The following is a 21,964-nucleotide window of genomic DNA, read 5'->3' as shown; positions in this document are numbered from 1 at the left end:
TATACATACTATTACACCTATGCTGTTTTTAAATGTTTGCCTTAGTAATACAGTAATGGCCTAGGAGTGAGAGATTGCCTGAGGGTTAATGGCTGGCAGGGAAAATACATCTGATATTAACCCCAAATAAATTGCCTGTGCTTCTGTAATTATTTCAAAACTTCACTAACATATACAGACTTTAAATAAAAACTTCAATAATCTCTGGGTCAGTATCTGTTCCTCTCTTGAATGTTACCAAATTTGTTAATTATCTGAAAACATTGTCAAAGACAAATTATGAAGCTTTGTGAATAAAATACAAGAAATACTTGTATTTTACAAATACAAGAAATACTGTAGGCATATTGTTAATGTTCTTCCATAAAAATGAATAAGATTATAGTCAAGATGAAATGGTAAACTGGACAAGTACCCAACTGAGAAGAAAATTAGTGAACTGGAAAATACTGAGGAAATCACTCAGAATAAAGCACCATAAATATAAACTCATAGAAAATATGAAAGGTGAGTCAAGACAAATGTAGGAAAGAAGAATGAGAAGAGCTAAAATAGGTCTAAGATAAGGTATAGAAGGAAAGAACAGAGAAAAGGCAATACATAATAGGAAAATTGCTGAGAATTTGCTAGTGGTAGACACTGAAAAGCAAGATTAAAAAGTTATAGAAGAAAACTTTGAGTCCTGAGAGGGTTAATTGAAACAAATCCATGCTTAAACACCTGTTGTGAAGTAGGACCACACCAAACAGAAAGTTGATCTCAGGGGCTACTAAAGGAATAAGTCACGTTGGCTACACAGACATGACAATTAGAACAAGGGCATACTTTTCAACATAACACAATGAGAAATGTCTTTAATATTTTGAAGTATTAAAGAACAAACTAAAACCCTAAGCCAAGATTCGCCACTATTCAAGAATGCATACACAAAAGATGGATATTTTACTAGTCACACTCCCTGTCTAAAAGAACCACTAAGGAAGGGATAAAGCAATGAGAAAGAGTGAAATTGAAACTGGGGAAAAGAAGGGGAAAACAAGAAACATGACTGAACAAAAAAAAGACGAACATATTTCTAAGTAAAATACATTATCAAATATAAAAGAAAAATGACAATCTGTAGTTTTATTTTAATTGCTTTGGTAAGAACCCTTAATATGAGATTTACCCTCTGAACAAATGTTTAAGTATATAAACCAATATTGTCAGTTATAGGCACAATGTTGTACATCAGATCTCTAAAATGTATGCATGTTGGACCACTGAAAGTTTATACTCATTGAATAGCAGGTCCCCATTTCCCCCACCCTCCCAGGCCCTGACGACCACCATTCTACTCTCTGTTTTATGCATTTGACTATTTTAGATAAGTATGTAAGTAAAATCATGCAATATTTGTGCTATGGTGACGGGCTTCTTTCACTTAGCATGAAGTCCTCCAGGTTCATCTATGTTGTTGCACATGACAGAGTTTTCTTCCTTTTTAAGGCTGAATGAAATTCCACTGAATGGATGTATCACATTTTCCTTATCCACTCAGCAGCAATAAACATTTGGGTTGCTTTCATTTCTTGGCTAATGTGAATAGTGCTGCTATGAACATAGGGTGCAATTATCTCTTTGAGACTCTGTTTTCAATTTTTTGGATCTACACCAGAGATGAGATGGCTGGCTCATAAGGGAATTTTGTTTTTATTTTTATCAGGAATTTCCATACTGTTTTCCATAGCAGTTGAACCATTTTACATTCCCACCAACAGTGCCTAAGTATACCAACTCCCCCACATCCTCACCAACACTAACCTTTAGTGTATTTTTTTTTAACATAATAGCCATTCTCACAAGTGAGATATGAGACAGGTGTGATGTAGTTTAGATTTGCATTTCCCTGTTAGCCATTTATATGTCTTTGGAGAAATGTTTATTCACCCCTTACCAGATATATGATTTGCAAATATTTTCTACCATTCCTTAGGTTGCCTTTTCACTCTGTCGATTGTTTTCTTTGTTGTGCAGAATTTTTCTAGATTGATGTAGAGGTTTCAAAATAAGTTAGAAGAAAAATCCTAATGGAAATGAAGGGTGGATCCCCAATTTGGGAGCTAATGTAATTCTAAGGTTCTTATGTAGCCTCCACATGATAGAGATTGAACCACCAAAGGATTAAAAATGAAAGGTAAAACTTTCAAACCAGTGAAGGGGGAAGAATGAGTAGTAAAATATAATTATTTATTCTAACAGACAAAAAAAACAAGGAAAATGAAGGAGTTAGGAAAAATATTGTAATCTGTACATACAAAATAAAGCAATAAAAAGAAGTAAAATCTATTAATAATCACAACAAATTAAATACAGCAAGTGATTAGAGGAGATGCTTGTGGGACATGCCTATGAAGGTATAAACGTTCATCCAACACAGAGGCAGGGCTTGTTTCATGCTACCTGAAATGAGCCGCTGTTACCAATGGTCAGAATACTGATGGACATCAGTCCTGGCTCAGAATTAGCAATCATTTTGTGACAGCTGGGATTTTCTGAAATTAGTTGTCCCAATTGAGGGAAATGCTTCAAGCCCTGGCTGGACAAATGCTCCACAGTGGATGTGGGTTTTATATGTTGATCTTTAAGGTTTCTTTTTAATACTAAGCTCCTATCATGTTCAAGATTTTGGTATAAAACCCCAAATTTCTGAACTTAGAATGCTTTTCTCAGTTTGAAGCATCCCCAAGAATGTATTCTGAGGGTTTGTTTTACTGATCACGATACTGCCGTGTCTTAGGTCAGTGTCTGACACTGAACACAATCTCGATAAATAGTTCTTGAGCAGAAATGAAAACTCTGGCAGATTTAATATAGTCTGAGGAAAATAATAGAAAGGTAAAAAGGATAAAGAGTATAGACTGTGATAGTAGATGTAGAAACAAGGTTATTAAAATTTATAAAATCTCCTACAGTGGGAAATATAAAGTGATGAATATTTTTCAAAACATATAAGAAAAAGAGTAAATTTTTCTGATGCACTTGGGTATATGCAACTGTGACAGACCATAATTCTAAAACTGGAAGTTTTATGTCTAGACAAGTATTAACTTCTTTTTTTCAAAGAAGGAATTATTAAAATTGATATTTTCTACCCCAGGAGAGTTTGTTAAGAAGTACATCTTTTATAAGCAAACTATGCCTGGATTAACAAACTTCTTGAGTTTTTTTATCCAGAGAGTGGACTGGGGACATTGGTTTTCTTTTTCCATCTGGAAGGAACCAAATAACTTCCATTAAGAGGCTATATACTGTAACTATATTTATTGGAATAAATGTTCTTGACAGGATTTGAGTAGATGATAAGGAATTTTCTCCATGCATCTTGCAAAATCATTTTCTAAATGCTAAAAATTATTTTAAAGTTTTACTAAAATAAAGTAGTGCAATATTTACCAGAAATGACTTTATTTCTCCTAGCACACAGCAACAGAGAAGTTAGATTTTGAGTTTTCATCAGATTTGAATTAATTGCCTTTTCTTTTAATTCCTAAGGGACCTGCCCTCACAACCACATACCCCTCCCACCTTAGTGGATGTAGAAAACAGGATGGCTTCACAGCTCAGTACCTGTGAAAGTACAATGGTTATTATTTAACTACTTCTTAGGAAACTTGAAAGAGATAGTCTTCACCTCAGTTTCAAGCTGCTAAAATTCTACTGGGCTCATTGAGGCCTTATCTGATCCTTCAGATCTGAGATGTATCAGCTCTTGCAGGCTTTAATGTTTTTGTTTATAAACTGTGCTGATCCCAGAAAGTATTTAAGACAATTTCTCAGGCTTTTTTGTCCTACAGTATTTCACAAACATGCCTGATCAATAGAGTCAGCTGGAGAAGCTTGCAAAAATTCAGAATGTGAACACATCCCAGGAGACTGTGATGTGGCATTTTGGGGATACCTAGGAATCTGTGTGTGTTTTTATTTTTTAAATTAAAGTATTAGTTACAATGTGTCAGTTTCTGGTGTGCAGCATACTGTCCCAGTCATGTGTATATATACATATGTTCGTTTTCATTAAAGGTTCTTACAAGATATTGAATATAGTTTTCTGTGCTATGCAGAATAAAGTTGTTCTTTATCTATTTTTATATATAGTGGTTATCATTTGCAATTTGCAAAGGAATCTGTGTTTTTAAGCCTCCCCAAGTAACTAGTAAAATCAGACAATGTTTAGGAACACTGATTCACTACCTGTCAGGGGTTCAGCGCTTCCTCTGCACGCCATATGGGATCCTGCACCCCTCAAGGGGGTAACCCAGGCTGAATGATGAGCTCATGTGGGGAAGATGAGCCCCAGAGCACTGTGACCCTTGCCCAGAAGTTCAGAAGAGACCAAGGCAGGATTTGTTTTGGCTTTGGTTAGCCAACATTTATCCAATCTCGGGATTGAAAACATCTGCTTTTTTCGAGGCAAATATGGATGTAATAAAATAAGTGCTTTACTGCAGATGAAGAGCCATGTGGCGACATGAGAAAGGAAACTTGCAGCTCGTACGGGATAACTCTTACAGCCACAGTCAAACTTGTGATTCAAAACAGGGCAGCTCAAGAGCATCGCAGTCTTGGGCCTCTTGACATGGACTTTCCTTGAGAATGCCGGTCATTTTTGCCTTATTTTTATGACTTTTGGATGAAACTCTTTGCTTACTCAATAATGCAAATTAATGCCTAACATTGTACTAGTCATATAGTACACGCTCAATGAATGTTTGTTAAATGAAAGAAGGATGTGAAGAAATAGATGTTTTAGACTAGGAATAGACTTACCATATGACCCAGGAATCCCACTCCTGGGCTTGTATCCAGAAGGAAATCTACTTCAGGATGACACCTGCACCCCAATGTTCATAGCAGCACTATTTACAATAGCCAAGACATGGAAACAGCCTAAATGTCCATCAACAGGTGACTGGATAAAGAAGATGTGGTATATTTATACAATGGAATACTACTCAGCCATAAAAACCGACAACATAATGCCATTTGCAGCAACATGGATGCTCCTGGAGAATGTTATTCTAAGTGAAGTAAGCCAGAAAGAGAAAGAAAAATACCATATGAGATCGCTCATATGTGGAATCTAAAAACAAAAACAAAAACAAACAAACAAACAAAAACAAAGCATAAATACAGGACAGAAATATACTCACAGACAGAGAATACAGACTTGTGGTTACCAGGGGGGTGGAGGGTGGGAAGGGATAGACTGGGATTTCAAAATTGTAGAATAGATAAACAAGATTACACTGTATAGCACAGGGAGATATACACAAAATGTTATGATAACTCACAGAGAAAAAAATGTGACAATGAGTGTGTATATGTCCATGAATGACTGAAAAATTGTGCTGAACACTGGAATTTGACACAACATTGTAAAATGATTATAAATCAATAAAAAATGTTAAAAAAAAAGAAATAGATGTTTTAGAACAAAAGTAATAGGTCACATTAAATAGTTTTTAAAATTTCCCCATTGATTTTACTTAAACTCTTGCTGAATTGCAAACTCAGAGTTTTGTTTGTTTGTTTGTTTGTTTTTACGGAAAAAAAATATTTTTAGTTTCTCCCACAAGTTTTCCATATTCTTAATGGGTAAATTCTGAATACTGAAGATTATAAGACACATATCAAACGGTGGCTTATGAAATCAGCTTGCATTTACTTAAGATGAAAAGGTTTTGAGATAAAAATAATTAATTGTGATCTTGATATGAAGAGTAGGGACAGTAGCACTTTTAGCAAAATAACACTGAATTTTTCTTACAAGAGAATTTTTTTTATGGTAGAGAAGTGTTTATTGAGTTTATGTCTCTTCAGAGATCAATTTATAAGGTCTTCCATTGCTGGTTTATAAACCCTATTCTCTTTTCCTTTAAAATACAGATTCTTTCCAAGAAAGTCTCTTGTTTACCTCCGGAGAAAGATCAATACTATTACAGAGTAAAAGAGACATTCTTATTTTCATATGGTTCTTTGAAGTTATAAATGTTACAGTTAACATAAACACATTACACACCACTTTTCAAAATAGAAATCATGATGACCAAATTGGTACATTTATAAGTTTGAACTTAGAAAACTGTGAATGTAGAAATGTAGTTGGTCTTTTGGTTAGTGTTTCACCAGAAGTAATTAATTATAGAATGGGTCATTTCCACTGGCATTTCTTTTTCTGCCAAATATTGGAATTCCTCAAAATGTTTAGCAGGAACTCAGCAGAAGATGTTATTCTGTCTTTATACATGGCAATGATGCTTCAACATAAGAAATTCCATACGCAGGTTTGGTAATTTTTTTCAAGAATATTATAATGAAACTAATAAAATACCATTGTGTTGAATCAAACAGCTGCATTAAATGAGGGATGGGTGGACTGGTAACTGTAAAAAGATAGACAATAAAGACTAGGACATGAGGCTGATAAAGAAACTATATTACCAAAAAACAAAACAAAAAAACCCACTATAGAACGAGCTAAATATGATCATAGCCACCCAATTCCAACTTAATAGAACTAGGTCCTACATGTTGAAACTGAAAGTAATCCAGAGCCATAGAATCTAAAATCAGAAGGGATGTAGGAAGAATTTTAAAAAACAATGAAAACAAAACAGTGCGTTTCTGCTATGTTGTAAATTAGAATAACTCAATTGTCCAAGAAATGATATAGTTTAGAAACATGAGGAGATTCAAAAAAACGTTGAACATTGACAAACAGGTCCTTCTGCAGATACTTTGTTACCACTGACACACTGCATGGCCCCATATAATTATCTTTGTCTTGTTCTTATTCATGTTACCCATCCTCAAGCAACAACACTGGGCGTAAGCCTTGCCCATTGTAATTAAACAGTTAGCATCTGATGTTCCCTGTAACTAAACATCAAAAGGATGTAGTGAACAGGTTAGAATCTATGCAAGATCTTGGATTTCTGTGAAAACAAACTGGAAAATGATGTAAAGGCTGACTGGCTGGTTGGCTGGTTTTCTTGATGGTTACGTAGGACGTGGCTGGTGATGCGACTGCTTAGGCTAGAGTAGGGAATAAACGAAGCCACACACACGAAGTTGTGCTCTGAGGAAGTGCAGCGCTTCCTCAAAGCTCTGAGCGAACATCTCACACTGCAAAAGAAAGACAGGCAATTGCCCGGCCACTCGGGGGTCTTCTTCCTGTGCTGGTCTAAGGGCGCGTTGTCCGGGCACTCGTAAATACAAGTCATTGAAGGGGAAGACTGTGGCCGCAGATTGGGCTGACGCTGCCGCCTCCCAGGACTGTCCAGAGACCTGCACAAAGTGCGGCGGGAGGCGGGCGGGCCTGGTGCAAGCACTCCCGGGTCCCCGTCGGTCTTACCTGGCTCCGCGGAGGCTGCACTGACTCCAGGAAGCAGGACCAGAGGGCGAGCAAGTCCAAGAGGCGCTGCAGCCCGCACGGCCCGCGCCTCGGTGCCATGCTCGGAGGGCCGGAGCGTCTGTGCCGCGGGATGCTGCGACCCGCTGGGCCAGTCGTGCTCTGGCCACCGTGGGGACCAGGCTGGGGGCAGGGCTGGTCAGGGGGCGCGGCGTTGGGTCGGGGGCGCGAATACTGACCAGGGAGGGGGTCGGGGTAGGGGCCAGGGCAGGTAGGCCACGGGGTACGGGGCTGCAGGTACTTGGGGCGCCTAGGAAACGGGGAACAGAGCAGGGTGCGAACCCGGAACGCGGCTACCGGCCGCTCCCTGGGTCCGAGCACCCCTGTGCTGCAGCCAGTGTTTCTCCCCCCACCCCCAGTCCCCAGTCAGTGTGACCTGCCCCTACCCCGGGAGGAGCTGCCCCCTGCCGCTGCCGGAGGCGGCACTTGCAGTCCAGGGCCGCAAACCTGGGCAAGCTCTGGGGATATGCAGTGTTTCCAGCTCGCCCTTTATTTGGGAAGGTGACCCCAACGAGGAGATTTGTCCTCAGGCCCTGAGTTCCGTGGGTCAGTGGGAAAGTGGGCGATTTGAACAAAAATGTTGCTCAACAGGGGACAGCGGATGAAGGAGGAGGAGGAGGAGGAAGCTGGGCTCCTCCTGCCCAGCCTCATGGGCGGTGTCGTAGCAGCTCATCCGGCCTCACCTCCTCCACCGGCTGGGGTCCCAGAAGGTCAGCGTCCCCATGGCCCACTCCCCACGGAGCATCCCTGCCTGAAACGCTCCTGGCAGATGGGCCTGAGCCATACGAAGGTTCCAGTGGCTGCACCAGTGTTCTCCTGCCCCCAAAACCTGGCCTGGGAGGCCCCTCTCCCTGCTGGAGGCCCAGCTGCCCTCCCCAGGACTTTCCAGGCCCCCTGAGCTCTGAGCTGTGTCTGGCCTTTTCCATTTCCTCAGGCCAGTGCTCTGCGAACCCCACCTGACCAAAGGCCTCCAGCTCCTTCCTCCAGGCAACTGCCCAACGAGTCCTGTGCTCAGACCACCCAACAGGCCTGTGCAGTCCGCCAGAGCCCCTCACATCCAACCTCTCAAAGGAAACTCACATTTCCCTGGACCTGTTGCCCTCGGGCTGACAGGAAACCAGCTCCAGTGCCATGGCCCTTGGCTAGGAGCTCTGCTAAACCCTCTGGATTCTTTCCCCTCTTTCCCCATTGCCCCTTCCTGATCAGGGTCCATCTTCTGCCTGGACCCCTGGCCAAGCAGCGACTGCAGTGTAGACTCCTGCCTACCCAGAATCTAGGCCTCCCCACACCCCTCTCCTGCCCACCCCGGCGGCATCCTGCCGGGCCTTCCCTGTGGCTCCCCTGACCTCACACCCAAGCCTGAAGCCCTACACGCACCTCGCACATCCATCCATTCTCCACCACTGCCTCCCTGGGCCTCGGCGTGTCCTGGGTCCTGATGGTGTCCCTTCCTGTGGCTCACAGCCCCGCTGTCCATCTGTCCATCTGTCCAGGGGCTGCAGCCCTGCTCCAGGGGAGGAAGGTGAAGGGCAGGGTCTCTGACCTCTTCCATGTCACCTGCCCTCCAGGCCCATCTGACTGCAGGTCTGGGAAGGAGAGGCTGGAGCAGGGCAGGCAGTGCTGGGTCCCTGCCCACCCTGGGGCCTGGGGTTTACCACCTCTCCTCCCTCTGAGGTTGGAAGCTCCCCAAGCAGGGGTGAACCCACCTTTGTGGGCTTTGTGGGGAGGCCCAGCTTCAAGGGACATCCTGTGTAATGAAAGCTGCTACAACACCACCAGATACAAAAATAAGACTTTTTACTGTGAAACACTTGTGATTGCTGAACTGGTAGGTGTGAAAATATGTATTTTGTGTTCATTTTTTTCCCACCGATCTTTGTGTCTGCACAAAGATCTTTCCTGTGGCTTTCGCATCTTTTTCTTATTAGAGTTTTATTTATTCCTTTATATACACAAGTAATATGTGATCACGCTAGAAAAATACAAACTGTAGACATTCACAAAGAAAAATAAGACCCCAGACATCACTGAACGACACTGGACAGTGCATCTTCCTGCCCCGCCCTCCTCCACAAAGACCCCAGGTTAGGGGGAACTGTGCGGGGCTGGGGGTGCTGAGGCCCTTACAGGCTCCTCAGAGGGGGCAGGAGGGATACGAGGTGGGGGCATCCAGGAGTAAAGGGCCTGGTGGGGGGGCTGGAGTTGGGAAGCAGGCCTGGGGAGAGGGCCCACCTGAGCTCGAGGTGGTCTGGGACACTTGGTGCGTTTGTGGGGTGAGCGGAGCTTAGAAGAGGCAGTGCGGAGCCAGCCTGAGCTCCATCTGGCCTCTCTCCTCTGTTCCTTGTGCTCCTTGTCATCTCTCTCCACTGCCGAGAGTCTCATGGGTCCTTCACAGGGAGAAATGATAAATGACAGAGAAATGCTGTGCTCATCCCAGCTTGTCCAGTTGATACGCAGGGTTGGGGTCTCCTGGACACCCATCCAGCAGGAACTTGTGAGCCCAGGATGCTTGACAGACATCCACCCACAGCAGGAAACAGGCTCTGCCCACACTGCATTTTGTTTGTTTTGTTTTAAATGAACACAAAGTTTTCCAAAACTACAGTGGATCCGCTGAAGCCTGGGGTCTGCCTGCTCCGTGGGTGTGTCCTGGGGAGGGGGTGGTCTGTGGGTTTGTGCAGGGAGTGGAGTGAGTGCACCAGGGGCCAGGCACACAGGGCAAGGCCAGGGGTGAGGAAAGGGCAGGATGTTTGACCTCTGTCCAGGCTGTTTGACCTCTGTCCAGGCTGTCCCTTCTCCTTGTGTCCACAGAGACAGAATGGGGCTCACTGTGCTACAGAAGTAACTTTTCATCCGGGAAGGAAGAAGAGTTACTTTGTAGGCAGAGCAGGCTGTGAAAAGCCCAAAGTGTATCCAAAAAGCGCATCTAGTTCCACACCAGGTCAAAAGAGAATTAGTGATCTGAAAGATAAACCAATATAAAATAATTATTGAAACAAAGGAAAATGATGGAAAATAGATAAGAATATAAAAGGAACATAAGTAACACATAAGCATGCAATGAAGTCACTAACGTATATGTATACTATTGAAGTAACATGCAAAGAGAGAGTGAGAGATAGATAAGGAGAAGGGGAGAGGTGGAGGAGAAGCAGGAGAGGGAGGAAGAGTGAGAGAAAAGTGGGATAGAGATAGAGCTAGTATTTGAAGAAACAATATCTGAGAGTTTTCTTATCTCAGAGAAGTGGTCAAGCAAAACATTCAGAATCTCTATAAATCTCAAGGACAAAAAATAAAAGAAAAAAACATAAATGCATCATAGACGAGATGCTAAAATCAAAATCAAGGAGAAATTTTTAATAGTACCCAGAGGAGGAGAAAACACATCATTTTCAAAAGAACAATCATAAAACTCACGGGAAAGTTTTAATCTATTTTATATACAGTAGTTACTATTTGCACATCTCACACTTCTGTTCTTTAAGCCACCCAGTTTGCAGTGCTTTTTCTGGCAGCCCTAACAAAGTTGTAGAGACACTGAAAACTGTCTGGCACTGTTTGAAGTGAACTAGGCCTTGGTGCTGCAGAAATAGCTCCACTTACATGAACTAATAAGTATGTGGGAAGAGGAGGCTGACAGGATCCAAAATCTAGGTGTAGAGCCTCAGCTGAGAGAGGCAGTCCAGACACGTTCTTTCAGGCTCATCCAGCTTCTCCATTTCTCATTCACTCACCTTCTCAGCCTCAGGACTCATCTTGGTTCTGCTTGCTTGCTTTGTTTGCTTGCTCGCTTTCTCTCTCTCTCTCTTCCTTCTCTTCTTCTCACCCTTCCTTCTCTTTTTTTTTTTTTTTTTTTTTCTCATTAAGCCATGGAATACACCCTCTTCCCCGGACAGTTCAGGTGAGGTTTTCCATGGCCTTTCCCGGCTTTGGCCCCTCTATAACCTCATCTGCCATTTCCCCCTCCCCCATTTGCTATCTCTTGGAGTGCATCCACGGTAGTCTTTCCATTCTGTACACCTGCAATTCTCTGTCCCTTACACCCCACACTTGGCTGGTTCCTTCTGACCCTTCAGATCTGGGCTTAAATGTCTCCACCTCGGAGCGTCCTCCTCTGATCATGCTACTGAGAGTTGTGAACTGCTTGCCTCCTTCTCCTCCACTTGCACTGGGCTATGACATCAGGAAAGAAGGAAAGGGCAGGCAGGAGATGATGTTGAGAGTGAAGGAAGAAAAAAGGGTGGGAAGAAAGAGGTTTCTCTGTAGCACAGGGAACTATATTCAATATTCTGTAATGGACCCACTCTTTCTTTCTCAAATCTCAGGGGACACTAGTTTACACACACGTGTCTCCTCCCTTAGCACGCAGCCCCGCCCCCGGGGCCACGGGAGCCAATCCGCGCGCGCGCGCACTCTGCGGCTCCGGCCCCGCCCCAGCGCCCTCCTCAGCGGCGCCCCTCCCTCCGCCCGCCCAACGGGCAGTTCGTCAGGCAGGCAGGCAGGCAGGCGGCAGTTGGTCGAGCTGACGGCGGCTCGTCAGGTCTCTCGAGCGCTGCTGGTCCTGCTCCCTTCCACAGCGGCGGCGGCGCGGTGTCTCCGGGAAGCGCGGCGCTGGCCGAGCGGCGGCCGCGGAGCTCAGTGCCCGGCGCGGTCCGCGGGCAGGTGTGCGACGGGGGGCCGCGCTCCAGCAACCTGCTACGTCGGCGAGGGCTCCCACGGCGTCGTGTGGTGAGTGTCCGCGCCCCGGGTGCCGGCCGCGCCCGCCCGCGCGGGCCCCCGCCCGGTCTCTGCGGGCGCAGCTGCGGCGTCTGCCCCGGCCGCGCGACCCCAACCCCAACCCCAACCCCGAGCCCGGCCCCGACCCCGGAGGGGCTGCCCCGCCGTCCGCGCGCCGGTGGTGTCGGGCGGGGCCGGGCCGCTCGGACTGGGGCGTTGCTCGCGGCGCTTCGCGGGAGGGCCCTGTCCTGGGCGGCCGTCGCGGGGCGCGGGGAGTGGGGGAGGGGCCCGTGCGGGGAGGGTGGAGGCTGGGAACCCGGCACTCAGGGACCCCTAGGACGGGAACGGGCTCTCCTCACCTCCTTGTGCTGGCCGCGCGACCTTCCCTTGACGTCGAATTGTGAAGCCGCGAATTCCTTAAGATGCTCATGGCGGCGGCTCTGGTCTGGAAAGGGTTTCACAGCGGCATGTGTGCCCATCCCCTAAATCATCATCTTGTTTGCCCCCCTCGTGTGCGTTTACCGCAAACGGCTTTGGTTCAGCACCTTCCCTGCTGCCAGGGGTGCTCTCCTGCACAGGCTTTCTAAACCGCACGAAGCGGCACCAGTGTTGGTGTGGAATGTTTCAATCTTGAAGTTTTTAAATGGATTTTGGGGTGGTACTGTTGGCGTTTCAGGAAAGGTAAGTCAGCATCGCTGTGTTGATTTCTTCAGGAGTCGTTTGGAGTTGGGCCTAATTTGACTTTCCCCCCTTTTACCCCGCGTGAGCTCCAGTACTAGCATAAAGGCAGTCATGCGTTTTCGCACAATGACTGTGGACTTTCCCTGTTACTGCTTTAGTGCTCAGTGTGTATGCAGCCCTGATGGAGTTCTTGCAGAACCACGTGCGGGCTCCCTTGTCTGGCTCCAGATCCCTTAGAAGCGCTCGTGGAATGGGGGTGACGGTGTTGTTGTTTTATTAGAACGAGCTACACGTCGTATTTAGTGCTGGCAGAGTTGTGGAAGTGTAGGCTCCTTTACACCTAAACTTCTCCATGTGAGTGTGTCCTTTGTGTTAAATGAAGGAAGCAAACTATTTCTGAACACTTCGTGTCAGGTACTGTGCTAGGTACTGTTACCTCATGTTACCTGAACAGCCACCTTGCAGGGAGGGAAGGGCAGTGCTCTCTCTCTTTCAGAAGAGAAAGTGTTTCCAGGTGAAGCCAGTTCCTAAGGTCTCACAACTAAGGAGTCAGACTTGAGACTATAGACTGAGATCCGGTTTCTGAGGCCGGAGCCCTTTTCATTACTTCCTATTTTCCTTAATTAGTGTTATCAGTAAATTTGGAATTTTAGCGTATTTTACTCTTCCAAGCAAATTTATATCAGTAACGTCATTATTTCAGAAGTAGTCATAAGTTTAGAAATGTATAGAGGGAATGTTTTGCTAAGTATGCTGGCTCGGTACACAGTATAGTTAAAGTTGATTAAAAAAATAAAAGACTTGAATGTTTTCATTCTCTTAAGGAACAGAGGGCGTCACAGTATACAGTTGTGAAAATTCACTTTAACGCAGAGGCTTAGGAGCCATAGGAGAAATTAAATTAGGTCAGGCCTAAAGGAAATAAGGTCCTAGAAGGTAACGGAGAGATGTTACTGCCCACAGCATCTCATCTCTGCCGTAGGTCAGATTCCTGTTCACGTGCTGGTAAGTGTGCAAGTCACCAGGTCTCATGGTGAGAGGCTGGGAATTGCCCATCCTGTCCTTGGGCCCTTTGACGAATGAACGCTTTTGAGAAGAGGCAGGCACATGAATAGTTTTGAAATTCTGGGAGAATCTAGATCACAAATGCTGTCAGTGTGAATGCACGACTGGCCCAGCGGGCCGCAGCATCCCGAGGCACAGACGCTCCGGCCCTCCGAGCGTGGCACCGAGGCGCGGGCCGTGCGGGCTGCAGCGCCTCTTGGACTTGCTCGCCCTCTGGTCCTGCTTCTTGGAGTCAGCGCAGCCTCCGCGGAGCCAGGTAAGACCGACAGGGACCCGGGAGTGCTTGCACCAGGCCCGCCCGCCTCCCGCCGCACTTTGTGCAGGTCTCTGGACAGTCCTGGGAGGCGGCAGCGTCAGCCCAATCTGCCTTGGCTTCGCCCCCAAGGAAGCCGCCTCAGCTCTACCCACGTGCACAGGTGGCCCACGGGCGATGGTCGGAAGGGCGACAGGGTCGGTTGGGGCCACGTGTCCAGAGTGTCCCGCACCGGCCATTCATTCCTGGGCCGAGGCGACTGGCGCCAAGTGGGCGCGCCGCGGGGCCCGGAGAGAAGGCTGGGCTGGAGATTGTGCAAGGCGTCTGCGTCCAGAGTCCCTCGTGTCCTGACCAAACTTTGGAGACTTCGTGGGGAAGTTGGTGCTTTTGGCAGATAGCGCTGCTGGCCGGGGGCCAGCGAGGGCTCTGAGGTCGTGGTGGCGGCTGTTAACCGCGCAGTGGCCCGGAGACACTTGGCCATCCAACGCTGGCCCGACAGGACTGTGTCGCCGTCACCGGCCTCATCCCTCCCAGCGCCTAAGTGGCCGCGGTGAGTCGCATCTCTGGGCCCAGGCGTGACCATGCCCGGAGTCCAACAGGTTGATGAATAGTGTGAGTGGGCATCCCTGTCTTATTCCTGAGTTTAGAAGAAAAGGTCTTTTTCTTAAGTTCCTGACAATAATGTAATACACTTCTTTGGGGTAAGGTTGGTTGACATATTCCCTCATCTAATCGCATAGGCTGTCCTGTTATTATTTCAAAAGGAGACAGTGATGTTTACTCGAAGGTGTAGATCTAAGGTGGGGAGGCACCAGCGGAAGAGCGTTTGGCAATGAGAGAGTAAGTGCTTCTCAAAGTGGTGCCCATTGCCATTTGAAAAGCACCCGTTGTGCCTGGGCTTGGGGGTACAGAAGAGATGACCTAGTTCTGTTGCTTGACCAGATTTTCATAGGATTGGGGACCTGGCAGGGCTCCGGTGGGCTCTGTGTGGCCCGACACCCACGCCCCGAGCTCTGCTCCCTGATTCCCAGGTCCAGGGCAGCCCCTCACGGCCCCACAGCAGATGCGCCGCTCAGACTGCTCTGCTCTGCAGATCTTCCTCCCCTCTAAAATTAGTACAAGGTGTTTCCAAACCTCAATCAGATCTTGAGAAAACAGGAAGAGCCAGAGGATGTCTCTGGCGTTACGGTTGTACTGTTTCCTGGACTCCAGGCAGAGACGTGATCTGTGCTTTTCTGGCAATCACACGGCCCATTTCTCTTCCCATAGACTTTCCAGTTTAAATTTAGGGTAGACAAGAGAAAGACAGTGCAGAACAGGTGACACATGTTCTCTGCGTGTGTCATTAGGTCTGGAGCTTTCTGGCGGCCCATAAAGCAGAGCACTCAGCAAGGCCTCACAGGCGAGTGGGGTGAGCTGGGGGGACCAGGAGGGAGACAGCCTGGAGGGGAGGAGACCTGGGGTGGGCCCCGCCCCCGCCCCCGCCCGATGTAAGACCTGTGGTCTCCATCCAGTCGGCATTCACTGGGCCTCACTTGCCTCTTCAGATGAATAATGGCTTCAGGGGAGACCACCTGCGAGCCTTTCCAGGCCTAACTTTTTGAACAGTCCTTCTCGAAGACTCTGAGCTGTTAAACATCTACTCTCCTCTTCAATGCTGTGAGACTGCAGGGGAGGAGAAAGGCCGAAGAAAGGCCTGAGAGGAAGTGTCCGAACACGACAGACATCAAAGCTGTGGGGTTTCTTCTGTTAGTTGAAGAGGCTCGGTCTCTGACTGCCTTGAATTTCCGGCTTTGTGTGATTTTGGTGTATTTCAACCGTGACATTTCTGAGGCATTTATGTGCTTAGAATTGTGTTAGGCTCCCCTGGAATGACTAAAGAAGGGAAGTTCCAGGCCCTTCGACTAGAGTGCTCACTGCACTGGCTGGGGCAGCGGGAGCAGGCGTGGGGAAGTCGAGGCAGTAAGCCCCACCTCCCTGCATCTCACACAGGGTGCCCGGAGGGGCCCAGGAAGTCAGCTGACACAGTCCCAGGCAGTGGTGAGCCTGCTCCCCCGAGGACCTGCGAGATGCCAGACTGGGGGTCTGGGAGGCCACTCTGAGGAGAAGTCAGTCAGGGAAAGAGGAGATGGAAGGCCGTCCCAAAGGCCCTCTCGTGGGAAAGTGAGGGCCTAAGCCAGGCACGGGGCACAGAGTGGACGATGACCAGAGGGGCCTGCGGAAAGTGAGGCGCTGCATGGCCTGGGGGGCTCCCCAGGAATAGCCAGGCCAGGGGAAAGGTTAAGGCCAGAAACGGCATCATCACATTTGTATTTAGGGGCATGTCCATGAGTCCTTCGCCCCCAGGCCCCCCACCTGTCTGTCTCACCGTCACCTCGGGGCCCTGTGGTGCCTTTTCCTGGCCCAGGCTGCACCTGCTTCCGCACAGAGAGCCCACACCGCGGCCACAGCAGCGGTGACACGTGCCAGGGCGCCCCCGAACTTTCTCTTGGAAACACGGTGGTCCCTTTGGCATCTGTGTAAAAGTGGAAAGAGGTGGAATTTATGGGTTGAAATAGAGCACTCCCTAATTCCCAGTCAGACGAGAGAGGCCTGGTTGTGCTCATGGTTGTAAATGAGATCAGCTTCCTCCACCCAAGACTAGCAGGTCGGAATGAAGTCTGCAGTCATGGGCCCGTGTCGGACAAAGGCCCCTGCCGTGACAGTCCCCGGAATTGCAGGGCTGCACAGGGCTCCCATCCCAAGACTGAGGCAGGGCCACACAGGCCAGCCCTGCAGATGGGTGCTGGCAGCCCGCAGAGTCTGTCATCTCTGTAGGTTTAGTGTCCTGTCTGTTGCAGAGCTGGAACCTGGGTCACCAAAATGGCTTCTCCAGTGCACCTGGCAGAGGCACCCAGGGTCCCTCCGGGAGCTGTCACCTTCGCCCTCCACAGTGCCCGCGGCGAGGATTCCGGAGCCGGTGGGCACTTCATCGTCAGGGTGCAGGGCCAAGTGCGGATCCCCGCTGGCCCTGCCAACTTTTTCAGCTCCAGCGTCTTTGGCCTTGAGGTGGCGTCCCTAAGGGCTCTGCAGTGCCCAGACGTGCAGACGTCAGGCCTGGTCTTCAGCCCATGCTCTGCCGGTGGCCGGGCTGCCTGGGTCCCTCCGTGAAGCGACTCCACGTGCACTTGGAGGGTGTCACCCACAGAGCGCTTGGGAGCCGCGGGGTTCCTGTTCCCTGCACCAGGGCTACCTTGTCCTCCACAAGCACATCTTCCAAACTCATAATCATGTTTGTCTTTCATACCCGGAAAGGCTCTGCCATCCCTTCAGCCACCCTGGGGAGCCTCTCTGACACGCCGTCTCCTCTCCTCACGCAGGAAGCCTACGTGATGGCCAGTGTGGACAGTCCTCACACGTGCCGCCTGCTGGGCATCCGCCTGGCCTCCCCGGTGCAGCTCATCACACAGTTCATGCCCTTTGGCTGCCTCCTGGACCACGTCCGTGAGCCCAAGGACAGCATCGGCCCCCAGCACCTGCTCACCTGGTGCTTGCAGATCGCGAAGGTGAGTCGGAGGAGCACATGGAGCAGGCGGCCAGCTCTGGGAGCAGGGCAGATACCGCCTTAGCTTGCGGCTCCCGCCCTCATCTCCTGGGGTGACGCGATTGTTAGTGAGAGACCCAGAGAAGAGCCGCAAGGAGGAAATCAAGACAACCGGAAAATCAAGTTACGTTCTCCACGCTGGGATAACCGGGAGCTTGTCGAGAGAGTGTGTGTGCATGGACAACGTGTACACAGCATACACTCTTCTTTACTTGGGATCAACTGAATTGATCATCTTTCACATCAGATCACTGCCTGTCCCGCTGGACACCAAAAATCTAACTGTTCAGCTACGTTCGCACAACTGTCTCTTTATTGGGTGGCCTCAGTGTGGTCTGATGTTAGCGTTCCCATTTCCCTGGCAACCTTCCCGTGGAATACTACGGTGATCTGCGGCAGAGGAGATGTGGCTTTCACCCCGTCGGGACTTGACAACAAGGCCAGGAAACCAGGCCGAGGCTGTCAGGTGACAGAGTGGCTGGGTGGACAGGCAGGTGCTGGCTCTGGGGCCTGATGTGCTGGGGACCCGGGTGGACAGGTGCTTCTGCTGCTTCTCTGGGGCTCCTTACATGTCCGCCTGTGGCAGCCGGATGCAGGGCGAGGGTGGGGCTGAGGGTGCAGGCATGGCCCCACCTGTGAGCTGAGGACAGGACCATAGCAATAAGCCGGGTAATTTAGCTGCTCATATGGACATTCTTCATCTCAGACCTCTCCCTCTGGATCTCAGCACTGCATCCATTATTTGCAGCCCAACTTGCTAAATTCTGTTTCCTTCTGTCAGTGGGTACTCCACTCAGTAGAACGCAAGGAATCCGTGGGCATGCCCCTCAGCTCCCTCGGGTACCGGGGCTGATGGGGGGTGCTGAGGGGCATGCGGGGACCAGGGAGGCAGGGGCCACTGGCTGCTCCCCTCACCCCAGGTCGGTAGTGCAGTTCACCCTGCAGAATTACTCCCGAGTCTGCTCTGGACTTGCCCACTGAACCCTGAGCAGAAGTGGCAGGTGACTTGTAACACAAACGTGTTTGGGTGTCTCTTGGCCCGGCGCTGCCCAGGACACCACAGGACGGGCTCCTCTGGGTCAGGGGTGCTGGCTGAGGCAAGCTCCCTCCCGGAACTGGGGCTCTCCACCAGGCTGGCCTGGCGGGGGGCTGTCTCCCAGGATAACAGACAACAGCCCAGCACTGCTCTAGTTCTGGCCGGGGTCGATTTCTCAGCACAGCCCCTGGGGGCTCCCAGCACCCTGGGAGTGGGAAAGCACCTTCTTGGACCCCTGCCAATCCCCTGGTTCTTGTCACTCTCACACCATAAGCCTGGTCACGGAACTGAGCGGTTACACGCTCAGTTAGATGTTGTTAGATGCTGGTCCTGGTCGGGCCCGTGTGCCCCAGACGCTGCAGTGTCCTGAAGATGCTGGTATTTCTCTGCGTGAATGTCTTAGTTTCCTGGGGGCTACTACCAAAACTCGCCACCAGTCTGGCGGTTCCCACAACAGGAGTTAACCTTGAGGTCGGAAGTCCGAAGTCAAGGTGTCAGAAGGGCCATCGCCCTCCAAAGGCTCTAGGCGAGACTCCTGCCTCCCCCGCCAGTTCCAGTGGTCCAGGCACTCCTGGGCCTGCGGCCGCATCCCTCCCATCTCCGCCTCCATCCTCATGTGGCCTCCTGCCCCGTGCCTGACTCCACATCACCTTCTGTCTTGAAAGACACGAGTCACCTCTACATCGAGGCGGATTTTGTCTTGACATCTTCTGGATAGATTTGGAAATTTGGGGGGGACGCTGTGCAGCCCAGTTCAGCGGCTGATGTCGGGGAGGAGGTGGTTAGCTCTGAGTAGTTTTCCTGGAATGTAGAATTATACCTGGAGGTCTCCTCTGAACCCAGAAATTCTTCCTGAGTCTCTTCTCTGATTATCTAAGGCAGAAGGGTCACCAAAGGTATCACCCTCCACCCCAGGCAGCCTCTACTACCTTGCTGAATTTGCTTTATTTTTTTAAACACGCATTGCTACCTGGGAAGATCTGGTTTCTTTACTTCTTTACTGGAGACTGGGAGCTGAGCTCTGTGAGAGCCATGCCCTGGCTGCGTCCCACCTCGGGCGGGGCGCCCAGAACCCTGCACAGCCGGGCTCATCTCCTCCTGCCTGGCTGCTAAGTCCCAGCTCACCAGAGAGCGCCCAGAGACTTAGCATTTCTTCTCTGATTATCTGTGTCAATTCGCAGCTGTACAGAAGTGGCTTTTCATGTGATGGGACACACAGTCTTGGCAAATTTTGCCCAACACAGAACTGGGGTTATGGTTCCGTGGAGTCAGCTCTCAGTCCTGGCTTTTGTTAGGCAGGTGGTCTCTCTGCCCCTCGTCTCTGTGGCTGAAGGTGGGGCTCTGCCGTCTGTTCCCCCCAGCCCGCTGCAGGACCTCCGGGAAGCACCCGCCTCTGGCCCCAGTGCCCACCCGATGCTGACTTCTCCGTTTTCCCCCATGTTCTGACTAATTAAAGGTGGATTAATGACTAACACCTAAGCTGCAACCTTGTCTTATTCTAGTTCAATACCAACTCTCATCCCTTAGAGCAGAACCTCCTGTTCTGGGTCTTCTCTTGTACACGAGCTTTTCCCCTCTCACCTTTGCAATCTTAACATTCACATCTCCCTGACCACGAGTCTCTGCATAATTGGAACTTTCTGTGACCCTCAAAATCAGTCTAATACAACGTGAGCTAAAAACAAAAACCCGGATTGGGCAGTGCCTGCCGCAGGACGAATTCAGCTCTGTCCGGGCCCCTGTCAGGGGTGAGTTTCCAATGTGCCTGAGTTGAGTTTCCCGGGCCTGAAAGTCTTCCAAGATAGTTCTCTGTATGACATTACTCACAAATTCAACCTGCTGTTTGAATCCACTGCTCTGTCAGTTGCACTTTGATTTGGTTTACCCTCATCTGAAGTCCTGTCACGTTGCAGCTGGCAGCCTTTGTCTGTGACAGAGCCGCATTCCACAAGAGAAACACCCCACGGCACTTGAACAGCTGTAGTGATGCAGTATCTGTCCCCGGAGGGAAAGGAAAATAATGATTTCCTCAGTTGTAAAGAGAGAAATTTGCTCTTGGGTTAGTGTCTATTTCCCGAAGTAGTGAACAATGTTCTTTGTAAAAGCTAGAAGTGGAACTACCCAGGAATACTTAGTGGCTGACCAGAAGCTAAACCTGCTGCCATTTCTGAAGGGGGATTTACTGCCTTATAAATGTCCTCGCTGATTCACAAAGGCACGGGCTCTCCTGGGAAGTTCTCCAAATACTGATGGAGAGCTCAGCACTGTTATGCAAGTTTCTCGCCCCAGCTAAACTGCCAAGAGGACACATAAAATTGTATCGTATATCACCCAGGTAAAAGGAAAAAGAAAAGAACAAAAAAGCCAGAGATGGCCTAGGGAGGAAACCAGGGTGGGGCTGGGAGAGCAGGGATGCCCTTCTGTGCGTGGTGAGAGTGGACTCTAGACTCAGGCCCAGGAGGTGCTCACTCGTCAGAGAGATGATCACCTCCTAAGCTCCGGGCTCACGGAGACACAGGTGGCGCTCACTCACTAGGAGTGACTCGGGACCTTCAGAATGTGTGCCCATTCTTTCTTGCTACATAAGCAAGCAAGTAAGTCCCAAAATAATCTGACGGCACAAAAATGTTGTAAAATCTTCTCATCCAAGAGATGCTGTTATCAGTTCAGATCAGAGAACACAGCTGCTGTGCCGGGCTCTTCCTTTAGGGCATCTCAGAGCCCCGCACCTGTCAGCGATCCAGGCTGTGATTAATCTAACGCTGTCCCGAGTCTTTGGGACCACAGAGCTTTCTTATTCCCTAACGCGGATTGAGTTCTCACAAAACTGAGTTTTCAGAGAGACGATGTAAGTTACAGATCCTTGGCCAGGCCCTGGTGAGATGTGAAGGTGGCTACGAGGGGAAGGGAGAGGCTCTGAGGAAGAAACCACAGCTCCGTCAGCACCACACGACGCCTAGTTCACGTAACAAAACTTAGTAAGGATGAACTTCAAAAACCATTCCATTCAAAGGATCCACTTTTCAAAGGATACTTAGCTTGGTCTAAATGCATCTGACAGAGCCCTAGGTGTTCTCACTGCTCACAGTTATAAGAGCTGTCAGGGCATGTGAGTAGCTGAGGGAAGACACGTCCAGGTGAGGGAAGGGAGGTAGCCATGCCCCGAGATGTCGCGGA

The 21,964-nt window shown here is 49.0% G+C and overlaps 2 protein-coding genes across 4 annotated transcripts in view; one reads left to right on the top strand and one right to left on the bottom strand.

The window, feature by feature from the left end:
* The window catches only part of LOC123617147 (epidermal growth factor receptor), a 121,883-nt gene that overhangs the window by 68,887 nt on the left and 31,032 nt on the right, over positions 1-21,964 (top strand). For all 3 annotated transcript variants that reach the window (XR_012508315.1, XR_012508316.1, XM_074367764.1), the window contains exon 2: positions 17,528-17,713. Coding sequence is in view for 1 of the 3 variants with exons in the window: in XM_074367764.1 (XP_074223865.1) it covers positions 17,540-17,713 (174 nt within the window). In the remaining 2 variants the exon portion in view is untranslated. The remainder of the gene's footprint in view (positions 1-17,527; positions 17,714-21,964) is intronic.
* Positions 9,278-17,872, bottom strand: LOC141578199 (uncharacterized). The gene is made up of 3 exons (XM_074367765.1): positions 17,692-17,872; positions 12,529-12,614; positions 9,278-10,414 (listed from the first exon to the last, which is right to left on the bottom strand). The coding sequence occupies exon 3, from the start codon at positions 10,304-10,306 to the stop codon at positions 9,539-9,541; it is 768 nt and encodes a 255-aa protein (XP_074223866.1). The 5' UTR covers positions 10,307-10,414; positions 12,529-12,614; positions 17,692-17,872; the 3' UTR covers positions 9,278-9,538.

Source organism: Camelus bactrianus, chromosome 7 (assembly GCF_048773025.1).
Source record: "Camelus bactrianus isolate YW-2024 breed Bactrian camel chromosome 7, ASM4877302v1, whole genome shotgun sequence".
Classification (NCBI taxonomy): Eukaryota; Metazoa; Chordata; class Mammalia; order Artiodactyla; family Camelidae; genus Camelus; species Camelus bactrianus.
The sequence above is the reverse complement of the archived record's forward strand: the minus strand, read 5'-3'. Positions and strand labels throughout refer to the sequence as shown.

Excerpts from the sequence above, each read along its gene's own strand:
- LOC141578199 (XM_074367765.1), bottom strand. The coding sequence starts at position 10,306 with ATGAAAAGTTACTTCTGTAGCACAGTGAGCCCCATTCTGTCTCTGTGG.